This window comes from Cynocephalus volans, chromosome 11 (genome assembly GCF_027409185.1).
Source record: "Cynocephalus volans isolate mCynVol1 chromosome 11, mCynVol1.pri, whole genome shotgun sequence".
NCBI lineage: Eukaryota > Metazoa > Chordata > Mammalia > Dermoptera > Cynocephalidae > Cynocephalus > Cynocephalus volans.
This window is the reverse complement of record NC_084470.1, coordinates 92,532,250-92,545,078: the sequence shown is the minus strand read 5'-3', so window position 1 is coordinate 92,545,078 and position 12,829 is coordinate 92,532,250. Positions and strand designations below refer to the sequence as shown.

Genomic DNA, 12,829 nt, shown 5'->3' with positions numbered 1-12,829 from the left:
ACTAGCCAGGCCACGCCCTGGGTCAAAGGCAGCGACACACGCTGCAGCCTCCCCAAGTGAAGTTCCTGGACTTACTCCTTCTCCCGGGGCCCATGCCCTGGCCAAGCTCTGACCTTCCATGTAGGCAGGAACCCCCTGCTGCAAGTCAGACTCAGGCTTCATCACTGCTGGCACTTTCTGTCCAGTTTCTCACTGACCCTCATGCCCATCTTATAGACCAGGGACCTCAGCCAGAGATTCCCAGCAGGGCCCTCCCTGAGCAGCCACTGTTGAAACTGCCATTACTATGGTGGTGGCAGCGAAGAGTTTTGTTTGAAACCATGAAATGCATCCAGTTTCTCCTTGACACCAGTTGCCACCTCCCGGGAGGCACCAGAGGCCAGCGGTCAGAGCCTGGGCTCAGGGACCAGCCCTGCCTGTCCAACCCGGGACCACGGGCCGGTCCTCCCTCCAATGCGCAATGCACCCAGCCTCAGTGTCTACCTCTACACAGTGGGGTGAATTATAGCACCCACCTGTGGGGCCCTGGTGAGGATGGAAGGGAGCTATGCAAAGCGCTCAGCACAGAGCCCTGTGCTCAGCAAGCAGGCATTTCTACCCGTGTGGCCAGCCACACCCCCTCTCCAGAAGGGAGGCCGCACTCTTCCCAACACCCCACCATTCTGTTGTCCTCTGCTGTAAAGCAGAGGTGGACAGCCTGAGCTTGTTGGAACCACAGGTTCCAAAACCCCAGCGCCTGTCACTCTTGCCTCAACCTCTGTCATATTGGACCCTCAGAGGCCCATGCCCCCAGATCTAAAGATCCAGGAGTTTGGGCATGAGCCAGAGAGAGACCCCACTTCAGAAGCGGCAGGCAGACCCTGCACACAGGATGGACTCAGGAAATGCAGCAGAAGGCACAACACAGGCCCTGTCAGCAGAAGGAAAGGAGGGAGGGAGGCAGAAGGAAGGTGGGGGCTACTTATAACCTGGCCCCCACAGCAAAGACAGGCGACATTCCATCAGCTTCCGCCAAATCCACAGTGTCCACCTTGTGTGTGAGTTCGTTCCATTTTATTAATCACCTGCCAGTGTCTTAAGTGCCTCAGAAGGGACATCCTCTCAGAGCCCGCACTGTGCTGCTGGCCAGCATATGTACCCCGCACCATGCGCGGCAGGCGAGGAAACCGGAGCTCTGCGGGAGGAGTGGCCTAGAGCTGCTCGCAGAAGCGTGGCCATGACCCCAAGCCAGACCTCGGGCTTCCCTTGATGGTGAAAGACACGCACCTGGGCTCATTTCCAGGGCCAGGTTTGGGGCAGGCAAGGGAATGCAACACCGGACAGCTCCAGGGGTCTGGCTGCCCCCACTGGAAGACATGCCCTTCTGAGAAGGAGGCCTGTTCTGAGCAGATGGAAAAAGTGAGGTCTGGGCCCCAGAAGGATGCAGGTTCAAATCCAGTCTCAGCAACTCCCCCGCAGGTGACTGCCCCTATCTATCCGAGCCTCATCCTCATCTATGAGACAGGGCGGGGAGCACATGCCCAGCAGTGTTGACGTGCAGAATTTGAATCATACATGCAATGAGCTTGGCCCATGTGGTGCCTGCCCACAGTAGGTGCTCAGTAGATATCAGGGGACTGACCACAGAGCCCTGTCCAGTGGTGATCCTATTGCTGCCCATTCACACTGTCTAGTTTTACATAATGTTTCATTCCTGGGGTGCTGGCTCACCCTTCCTCTCATCCTTCTCCCCAAAACCACCAGCGGGGGATTGGACTGGGCTGGGCCAGACTGGGCTGGATTCCCCTTGATGACCAGGAGTGAGCAGTACAGAAGTATCTCCAAATCCCCAAACTTAGGGTAGGAGACCTGGGTTTGAGTCTGGCTCTGTCTTCCTGGTGTGTGACCTTAGGGAGGTCTCATCTCCTCCTCTGTAAAACTCAGGCACTCATACCCACCACCAAGAAAGCCATCGAAGACGGACTGTGGGTGCTACGGGTACTCTACAGCCTGTTAGTCCTCCACCAGCATCATTTTGTAAGATTACCTGGCTCAGAGACCTCTGCGCACTTGTCTGAGGTCACGCAGCATGTTCTTGGCAGGGCTGGGATTGGCACAGCCAGTGCTTCCAACTCCCTGCCAGTGACAGCTCCCCTAGTGCTAGAGTGCCAGCAGAGCCACTGGCACATAGTAAGTGCCTAGAAAATGCATGTTTGTGGCTTTACCCACTTTGAAGGCCCTTGTTGGATGCCAGGACCTGATAACCACCTAGGAGGTAAAGTCCCCACTTTACTGGTGAATAAGCAGACTGAGGCCAAGTGGGTTTCCCAAGGTCACACAGACAGTGAAAGGCCACACCCTGTATAGCTCCAGATCCACAGAGAGCAGCCACAGTCCCCTGGACCCTGCAGCCACAATCTCCAGCTGTTGTCCCTGCCCCAGTCCAAGAGCACCCCAGAGGAGACCTCGGCAGGGCCTACCCACTTTCCTCTTCCTTCCCTTTCTCTCCTCTTGCCCCTGATTGCACCAGGGGCGGCAGGAGTTGTTCTCAGGGTCCAGCAGCTCCCAGGTAGATGAAGGCCTAACCCCACAATCCACACACCTGCTTTCTGGCCATCCAAGGCACCGTGTAACCATCAGACAGTTCTCAGAAGGAGATAAAGCTCATTGGCTTTTCCTGGTAGACTGAGTTTCCTCCAAGGCCTAGAGGGCTCCTTGGTGTTGAATCAACAAGGGCAGCAGGCAAGCCTGGGAGTTGAGGGAACAGTGCAAATCCTGCTCAGCTGCCATACCTTGGCTGCCAGAGGCCAGTTCAAGCAGAGGAGCTCATGAAAAGGGGGAGAGGACAACGCTTACCATGTATCCACCACATGCCAGGCCCTTGTTAACAAGGCCCTGGGCTCACCAAGTCGCTGGGATTATCCCACATTCCAGCTGTCCAAACTGAGATTCAGAGAGGCCAAGTCACTTACCTAAGGTCACACAGCAGATCCTAGATTTGAAGCCAGATTTTTCCAATCCCAGAGCCTGGAGGCTTTCCATTGTCCTGACTCTAAATGTCCAAATGCTGCAGTAACTGCCCTAATAGGGCCCATTGAGGAAGCATCCAACAGGAGAAATAGCAGCCTTCCCATTTCCAGAACACATAGCAAGGCACTGGGGATGCCAAAAGTCCTGTAAAAGGGAATTCTGGGCTCTATATCTCGAATCACTCCTCCCCGACCCTTCCCCACTCCCAAGCCCCAAGAGAACCCATTTCCATATACTGAGTTTCTGTTTAGCGAGGTTCACCTGTGTTCCACAGTTTGGGGGGTAAATCCTGGTGTCATTCCTGGTGGTACAGGGGGCACCATCCCCTAGTTCCTCTCCTCCCATCATCACACATTACAGGAGTCCAGCAGGATACCCCTTGGTACCGTGGGCTCGAGGATCCAGCCATCCACTGGAAAGCAAGCAGCAGCAGCCTTAACCGAGCATCTCCTGTGTGCTCACTGCGGTGGGTGTTTTACGTAAGGCTCTCACTTAATCTTCCCGACCGCCTTATGAGGGAGCCCATGTTATCTCCCCATTTTGCAGATGAAAAAACCAAGGCACAGTGGTTACAAAAACAGCCCATAAGCACTCAGCAGCTAAATAACACAGCTGGGATTTGGCCCAACGTCAGTTATCATTAGCATGATTATGATTAGCATTACTACCTAAGGCTGGTCTGGTTAAACAGTTTTAAATTACTGGAAAAGTCTGAAACTCCCAAAGGGAAAAACTAAAGTAGCTTTGAGAACCCCACATGATGACACTGTTTACTGCCCTGCAGGGAGCAGGTGGTTCAGCCCAAGACCTGGAATTTTCCAGTGGCACACGCAGCTCAGCCATAATGATCCTGAATCTTCCCAAGCCTGGGCCCACCAACTAAGCCCTTACCCTCCCAGGAGCCAAGAGCCAGCAAACATTCGCTGGGTACCACTGGCCTTCCTATCATGTTGCTTCTGAACCCAGAAGCTTCTGCTGGGTTCTCTTGAAACTGCTGTTCTCTGTTCCTTGGGACTGAATTGGACTTCCAGACAGTCAGCCATGAGTCTTTGACAACGTTTTCTACTTTCCCGTGTGAGGTCAGCATGTGACAGGGGGGTCACTGGTCTTGGGGGCAAGGGGCCAGGCCAAGTCTGGTGTCAGATTCCAGGCCTAGATTCAAACCCCAGATCTGCTGTGTGACCCCAGGTGAGTCACTGCCCCACTCTGAGCCACTTCCCTTCTCTCAGCCAGCTTCTGGATTAAAGCAGATGCTTGGCCACAGTAGGCCTTGGGAATTGTCCAGTCCCCTTCCTAGGCCCCATGGGAGGGAGCCACTCTGAGTTTCTCAGGGATGGATGGTCAAACGCTGCTGGGGCATTTTCCATGGAAATGGCCATTGTCCACCCCCAGTGGTAAAAAGGGCCTGGGCTCATCCTGGCTGAGGCATCTTGCCTCTCTGAGCCTCAGTTTCCCCATCTGTAAATGGGGGTAATACCTCTTGTTCTCAAGATCCTTGTGGGGATGGAGGGAGAGGTTTGGAAAGGTCTTAGACTCAGGGGCAGGACCTGCCTTTGGGTCTGTGGCCTTTGGACCCGATGTGCCTAGTGTTTTTCTTTTTCCATTCACCCCATGGGCCTGGAAGACGTCAAACAGACTGGGAGTTTCCATGGTGCGAGGGTGTGGGGTGCAGGGTCACTGTAGGTCACACAAGCAGCCTGCAGCTCGAGTGTTAGTGTCCTCACCATGAAGTGGGGCTCACTCCCAGCTCACATCCAGCAAGGGCTGAGTTAGAACCTCCTGAGCCCTGAGCACTGGCTGTGAGCTTCCACCTTCCTCTTCCTAAGCCCTGGAAGGTGGTTTCAATGATCCCCATTTAGCAGCTGAGGGCCACTGAAGCCGAGGAAGAGCAATAACCTAGCCAGGAGCATGCAGGGACAGCAGGATGGAACTAGCTCATCGGAGGGCAGGTCCAGGGCTGCGGTCCCTGCTGCAGCCCAGCTGCCTGGAGACCTGCCTCATGGCATCTGGAAGAACAGAAGGAGAAGACACTGGCAGAACTGCATTTTAGACCCAAAAGCATGTGCAATATTCATTGCCTTTGTTGTGTGAAAAACCTGATTTTTTCTCTTTTCTCATGAATTAATGAAAATTCTCTCTTTTTTCTTCTCTGTGCCAAGTCTATGCCAGAGACTCCACGGACTTCACCTTATTAAAATTTCAACCCTCACAGTAGGTCCCCGAGAGAAAGAATATTCTTCCCATTTTACAGATGAGAAAACTGGGGTTCAGAGAGGTGAAGTCATTTACCCAAGATCTCACAGCTAGAACAAAGACAGTGGTTCTGAAGCCAGGCTGCCTGGGTTCACTTCCTAGTGACTTATTTGCCATTCCTAGCTTGGGCAAGTCACTTGGCCTCTCTAGGAAGCCTCAGCTTCCACATCTGTGCTGTGGGCGGAGTGAGTACTCTGTGACATCATCCATGTGAAGCACTTTGCACAGGGCTTGGCACCCAGACACACTGAATAAATGGATCACTATCATCTGATTATCAACATTTGTTAGTTGGCAGAGCTGGGCTTTCAATCCGAGCCCATGAGGCCCCTCATGCCTGCTGACCTTACCCCGCCTGCTTCCTTCTGCTCCCTGCAGGATGCGCGACAGCCCAAGGTGGGGCAGAGGATGAAGGAGAGGCAGAGGCGGGTTGGATCGAGGGGGCCGCCATCCTCCTCTCGGTCATCTGTGTGGTCCTGGTCACGGCCTTCAATGACTGGAGCAAAGAGAAACAGTTCCGGGGCCTGCAGAGTCGTATTGAGCAGGAGCAGAAGTTCACTGTGGTCCGGGCTGGCCAGGTGGTCCAGATCCCTGTGGCTGAGATCGTGGTCGGGGACATCGCCCAGGTCAAATATGGTAAGCGCCCCAGCCACAGATCCAGGTTCTAAAGCTGGAGTCTGCACAGAGGTGGCACAGGCCAGGCAGATGCAGAGAGGCTGGCCCAGGGAAGGGGGTGGGTCCCTGAAGGCTGATCCCAAGCCAGAATGTCTTCTGAGGTCCTTTGGGAGATGAAGGGGTACTTCCTGGAGGAGGTAAAATTCCAGAATCCATTTAAATCAGAAAAGGCAAATCCATGTACATATGCCACCACTCTCCAAATTTCCACCTACAGCTCAGAGCCTGGATACAGCCTCAGAAGCCTTCTAAACACAACGCTCCAAAGGCCGCTAATACTCAGAATGGCTGTGGATAGATGGTTGTTGGGCTAGAGGAGGTGTTAGGGGGAGCAGAAGTGGGTGAGTGAATATTCTGGGCTTGTGTAACTGCCATGGAGAAAGAGAGCAGGCTGGCACCAAAGGGGGTTGGACCTGATATGTCCTGGGGAAGTAGAGGCAGAAGGTGGGGGAGAGACAGGAGTGCCCCTTCTCACTCAGCCCTAGAGGGCTTGATTTCTCCTTGATAATGTGCCTTGGTTGGGGTCTCCTCAGCCTAGCCAAGACAGACAGACAAGTCTCTTCCAAAAGAATTTCCCCAAACCATAAGTGAGACTAAGGAATGAATCATTGAGAAAATCGGGCCTCAAACCCAAGGCAGGCCAAGATTGGTGCTTTATGAAGTACGTGCCTGCTTGAGCGAGGGTTGTTATTGGGCCCCAGCTCAGTCCTCCATGCCTTGCACCATTCACCCGGGCCCTAGTCGGGAGCCACCCGTTGGCAGTAATGGCGCTATCTTGGTTCCTGCACCCTGGGAGCTGTGGGCATCTGGTCCACAATAGTGAACTTTCCCTCATAACCACACCTTTAAGGTGATGTTTCAGTCTCTCCAGCCACCTGAGATCCTGCTGACTCCCCCACTTTTCTGCCCACCAGGTGACCTCCTCCCTGCCGACGGCCTCTTCATCCAGGGCAATGACCTCAAGATCGATGAAAGCTCCCTGACTGGGGAATCTGACCAGGTGCGCAAGTCTGTGGACAAGGACCCCATGCTGCTGTCAGGTGAGCTGCAGCCCGATGGTGGGCTCCCATTGCCAGTTCCTGCCCCCATGTGGACAGGAATAACTGTGTGTCCCCTTCATGAGGCTGAAGGATCTCAAAGACACTAGTCCCTGGCTCTGGGATCTCTGGCCATCTCAGCCCCAAATGAGGACTACCTCCCTTTTCCCCAGCAAACATTGAGCCTACTCTGCCCTCAGCACTGCTCTGGGCCCTGGGGACACTGCAGTGAACAACATTGACACAGAATCCCTTCTAGCGACTTGCTTTACTGAAAAGCCAAACACTGAAGCTTGTTTTCATCGGGGATGAGAAAGAATCAGTCCAGTGACAATCATTTTAGACACCTGCTATGTGCCAGGTGTTAGCACCACAGCAGTGCACAGGCAGATGAGAGAGGAGAGAGGCAGTGCGAGAAGCCCAAGCTGACAGGCGTCCAAAGAAGGCAGACGGGGCACCGGGTGCAGGCAGCTGGGGAGAGCAGGGAGGGTGTCTCGGGGGAGGCGACTGTGTGAGCAGAAGCGTGAATGATGAAAAGAAGCTGGCCCGGGATGATCGGGAAGAGCATACCAGGCAGAGGGAACAGCGAGGGCAAAGGCCCAGAGGCAGAACCATGCCAGAGGACTGTGGGCAAAATGGAGAGGGTGGAGGGGCCAGATGTCGGGCCTCGTGGGCCATGGTCAGGAGTTTGGAAGTTATTCCGAGTATGATGGGGATTTTCCAGAAGGCTTTAAACAGCTCATCACTTTTGTATTTTTAAAAGCCCATTCTGGCTGCTGCGGGGATGAAAGAGGAGGTGGGAGACCCTGCAAGGGTGAGGCACCAGCCAGGTGAGACATCCTCCCCACAGGCCTTACTGTCCAGCAGTGCTTAGCAGACATCCTCTGAGCAGCTACTCTGGGCCAGGCCCCAGGCCAAGCAGCAGCACCTCCCCCAAACGGTGATTCAGACCCAGCCCTGCCAGTGGGAGCCCCCAGCCTGAATGGCCTGGGGAAGCAGACCTGTGAACAGCCGTCCCACAGTAGAGGTGAGAGGGAGGCGTTGCAACACAGCCAAGAAGGAGCACAGAGCTCCCCAGAGGAGGAGCATTAAGGTGGGCTTTAGAGGGTGGGTAGGAGCTCGCTGAATCAAGCTGTAGAGAAAGGGCCCTCCTAGCAGAGGCAACTGTGTGCAGACACACAGAGGTCTGAAGGAATGTGGAATGTCCTGGAAATACAAACAAGAAGATCAACAGGTCAGTGGGGTGGGGTAGTAGAAAGGACTGAGAATCAAGGCTGGGGCATTTATTTATCCAGAGTTTATTCAGCCAACATCTATTAAGCACTTACTGTGTGCCAGTAGTTAATGGGACCAACAAGGTCCCTGCCATCCTGGAGCTTAGAATCTAGTGAAGGAGAGAGCCAGCAAAGGAGCAAGCATGCAGACATGTCAGGTAACTCCAGATAGTGGTAAGTCTGATGCAGACATTATACAGTTGTAGTGAGATCTAGAGACTCAGAGGGAGAATCAGGAATCTTTGTTGGTCAGGAACAGCCTGTCTGAGGAGGTCGTATTTGACCTAAACCAGAACAGTAAGAAGAAAGCGTTCTGGGCAGAAGAAAGCAGGTGCAAAGGCCTGGGGTCTGACCAGGAGATCATGGAAGGCCTCGAGTGCCCTCTTGGAGCACAGGGCCACATGAGGGCTCAGCAGGTGGCCCCGGCCCTGCGGCAGTGGTTCCACCCTCCGCGAGGAAGTGGCTGACAAACAGACAAACAGGCGAGCATCCTGGGGGAGGTGGCCGTGTGAGTCATCTGGACCTGTGGAAGCCCGGGGGAGGCATGGCCTGAGTAGATGAGTGATGAAAGTTCCAGTGTGGAGATGGGGGAGGAGGGTGGATGCTGGCTGGAGGCTAGAGAGAGAAAATGTTCAGAATCACTAGCCTGACAGCGTCGCAAACCAGCCAAGGAGGCGGCACAGGTGCAGAGAGACCCTGGAAAAGACACGACAGGCAGGGACGGGTGGGAAGCTGTCCAGACAGCCTACAGGGAGTCTCAGGGTAGCAGTGTCTCTGAGCAGGGACAGAGGTGCCAAAAATCAGACAATGCTGAAGGCAGAGGATAGGAGCAGGAGGCTGCTCAGGGCGAGAAGTGGAAGAGGGAGAGAGAGGATGAGTTTTGGGGGACTCGGGGAGCGCCTCTCGGCTCCATGCCGCTCCTCTCTCCAAGGAGAAGACTTATAACTAGGGAGGAGCTGCACACGTCTCCAAGGGGGCCAGAAGTCCCAGGAGGCCAAAGGACCCTACAAAAGAGCAGAGGCCTGCAGCCCTTAGAGACTCAGGAGGGAGGGAGCCCCTCAGTGGGGAAGGACAGGGAGACTGGGGACAGACAGAGGCATTCCAAGTCTCAGCAGGAATCCGAGTGAGTCCTGTGAAGCCAGCTGGGGGGTCAGCCTTGGTCCTCAGCAAGACTGCCGGTCAGCTTGGGAATGGGTGGCTTGTGAGCACTAAGAAAAGAAAGGCGTGACCACCAGAAGCCACCGTGGGCCCCTGAGCCAAGTCGAACCCAAGGCTTTGGTCTCCATCTATCTGGCTGACTGGAGGCCCGGGCAGATGGAGTTGGCCTTGGGCCTCTGGCTGTCAGGAGCCATCGGCCGGGATCTCCAGGACGTCCTTGCGGGCAGGATGGAGAAGGACATCTGGAGCCTGGAGAGCTGTTCTGCTGCAGTGTGGAAAGTGTGCCCTCAAGCCTGCAGAGATCACGAGTGCAGGGTGGGAAGCAAAAGAAAGCAGGCATCAGGATCCACTTACATGGCCACAGGGTGTGAGGCGAGCTAGACAGCAGAAACGCAGCTCAGAAACTCCATCACGTGGGCTTAGCCCAGCTCATGGGGAAGAGACTGGGAAAGGGCTGGTCGTCCCTGTGGAAAGCAGTGTGACTAGAAAGAGAAGAATCTGTAACAGGCAGAGCTGTTCCAGGGCAGAGAGGCTGCCTGGCAGGTAGTGAGCTCCCTGTCACTGGCTGTGTGTGCGCAGGGCCTGGACAGGCTGTGGGTGCTGTAGAGTGAGCCCTGCATTCAATGTCCCCACAGCCCCGACCCTCCTCAGCCAGCACCCCCACAACAGACCCACCTTGTGTTGTCCCCTCCAACCTGCCTCTGCTGAGGCTGTCCCCTCCTTCCAGACAGTCCCCTTCCCACCTCTTTGCTCATTTAACTCCTGCCCATCTGCTCAGGCCCATTCTCCTCCATGAAGGCTCCCCTGAACACCACTGCCCTGTGGCCTTCACCCCCTGACCACCAGAGACACACCTTTTAGCCTGTGCTATTCCACATTGGGCTTGGCCCATTCAGGCCCAGGCTCGTACTGTTGATTGGGTTTTGCATTGCACAAACCATCTCAACTAAAACAAAGAACAAAATCCACCTGTGGTCCCACCACCCAACCAGATCTTACTGGTCTCACTTTTATGGGCCCTTCTATCCCCGGCCAGATGCAGACAGACACTGCTGTGACCTTGGACAGGTCCCTTCACCTCTCTGAGCCTCCACATCTGTGTCTGTGCAATGGGAGAGCTGGCGGGCTCCCACTGCCTACCCCACAGGGCTGCTGTGAGGACCACAGGCACGAACAGACTTAATGTCCTTTGCAGACACTCATGTGTGAGACGCTGTGTGACAGAGACGGAGAGCAGCGTTTGGAGGCAGAACATCCAGCCCTCCATCAGTCCACTCAGGAGCCTCAGTCTCCCCGTCTGGCAAATGGGGGTAGACCAGCCTTCAGAAAGACTCAGATGACCCCAATGCTCAGGGCACCAAGGAAATCATAAAGGCCTGGCAGGTTCCCTGTGGGAGCTCATCCCACAGGACAGACAGGCAGGCACAAGCCTGTGTCTGATGTATCTTCAGACTGGGCAGTCGAAATGTTCAGGAATCACAAACTCACACGTCTGCAGGGCCAGGCAGGGACAGTGTGACTGCCACACCCAGCTCATAGCTGTTTCCTGCTGCCACCTGCAGAAGCGCCCACCCAGTGTGGCTGCAGCGCTCACTTTGCAAGAGGAGCTGGGAATCCAGATTTCTGTGTACAATCTCCTGATGTTTAAGTGCTGGCAAGAAATTCTGGTTTTTTGAAAGTCCGTGTGGGTCAAGCAATGTGGATTGACCCACACGTCAACCTCCAAAAGCTGAAGAAGACAAACTCTGGCCTAGGCCTGTTTTTAGGTTTGTATTTTAAGATCATTTCAAACTTCCAGGAATGGTGCAGGAACACGTGCCTGCACTTCCCTCTGATGCAGCTGCCATTAGCATTTGTCCCCCTCTCCCTCACTCATCACCCTCCCCCTCATCGGGCAGGCATGGTGGCCCCTTTCCCCATCACAGGTCAGATGTGCCTGCTGAGAACAGGAGATTCCAGTGCATAACCACAGCACAGCCAGAGCATTCAGCAGACCTGACAGGGATGCAATCCTGCTACCTAATGTGCTGTCCACATTCACCCTCCGCCGATTGTCCCTGCAGTGCCCTCCAGGCCAGGATCCCTCTTATAAGAAATAGGTGCCCAGATGCAAGATTCTGCAGCATTTCAGGGGCTTCAAAGATCCCTAGAGAACTCTGTCTTTGTCTCAATTTGCAGCTGGGAAAACTGAGGCACAGAGAGGGAGTTTGAGGCCCCCACAGAGGGCAGGGACAGGGCCAGAGCAAGACCCCAGCCCTCTCTCCTGTCAGCCCCAGGCTCTTCCTGCAGCCCCCAACTCATGAGCTTGCCTCCAAGGACCCTGTGGACTTGATTATGCAGCGATATGGCCTGTTTGAAGCATCTAGCAGCAACTTCCACTGGGAGACACATGACTAGATGCCATCCATGTGCAGTGGAAGGGGCTGGGGCCAGGGGCCCAGGGCAGGGACTGTATTCAAAAAGCAGCACAACCTGGCTCCAGCAGGCTGATTGGCTTGGCCCCTGCAGGACCCCCACCCTCCTCATTGCTCCCGCCCCCCAGCCAGAGCATTAACAGTACAAGGTTGCGCAGGACATCAGGAAACCCTCTCAGGACTCTGCCCTTGTCCCAGTCCTACTGCCCACCCCCAAGTGGAAGGCCAGGCACAGGAGAGTCGGACCTGCTGCCACTGCCACCGCCTCCAGGGAGCCTAGGACAACACTGTGACTGCTACTCGGCCCGCACTCTCTCCATTACACTACCCTGCCTCTTCTCCATGAGAGGCAGCGGGGTGTAGTGGATAGAGCACGGGTTCAAGTCCCGGCTGCACCGCTCACAGCTGTGTGACCCTGAGCCATCACTCAGCCTCTCTGCACTGGTGGGCACAGGGGTTCAGGATTGTGCTTGCACCAAAATCTACCTCACAGGACTGTTGTGAGGGTGCCTTGTTACTATTAACTGCACTAATAATGATAACGATGAAAGAACTGCGTCTGGGCTTTGCTTGGTGCTTGTGCCTGGAGGCAGATAACAGCCCCCAGAAATGGCCTCCATCTCTTCTTCACAACCTCTCCCCACCGAAAGAGACTTTTTGGAAGATACAACCTCTCCCTGTGCAGAGGAAGGTCAAACCCAGGAGGTCAAGGAGCCCTGGGCCCCAGGCCCCTACTGTCCTGCACCCTCCGTGCAGCCTCTATCAGCCGTTTGCCCTCTCTGGGTTCAGAAGCCCCAATTTGCAAAATGAGGCTCCTCCAGCTCTGCCACTTTGGCCCAGTGCACTCCACTTGCCTCTGCAAATGGCCCAGGCGGGGGGCTCCACATCTGATGAGTCTGTCCATACAGTCCCATCATGGCCCCATCCAAAACGCTTCCTCGCAAGACACAGCTGCCCTGCCCTGCCCAGCCCAGGACATGACCCTTGTCTCCCTGGACCCCAGAGTGTC

At 55.1% G+C, this 12,829-nt stretch overlaps 1 protein-coding gene across 15 annotated transcripts in view; it reads left to right on the top strand.

Moving 5' to 3' along the window:
- The window catches only part of ATP2B2 (ATPase plasma membrane Ca2+ transporting 2), a 114,992-nt gene that overhangs the window by 38,470 nt on the left and 63,693 nt on the right, over positions 1-12,829 (top strand). For 12 of the 15 annotated variants that reach the window (XM_063114973.1, XM_063114967.1, XM_063114969.1 and 9 more), the window contains 2 exons: positions 5,641-5,898; positions 6,852-6,977. The exons of 1 other annotated variant lie outside the window; for it this stretch is intronic. In XM_063114973.1, the coding sequence (XP_062971043.1) occupies positions 5,641-5,898; positions 6,852-6,977 (384 nt within the window). The remainder of the gene's footprint in view (positions 1-5,640; positions 5,899-6,851; positions 6,978-12,829) is intronic. 2 more of the 15 variants (XM_063114971.1, XM_063114970.1) reach the window with 1 other exon arrangement.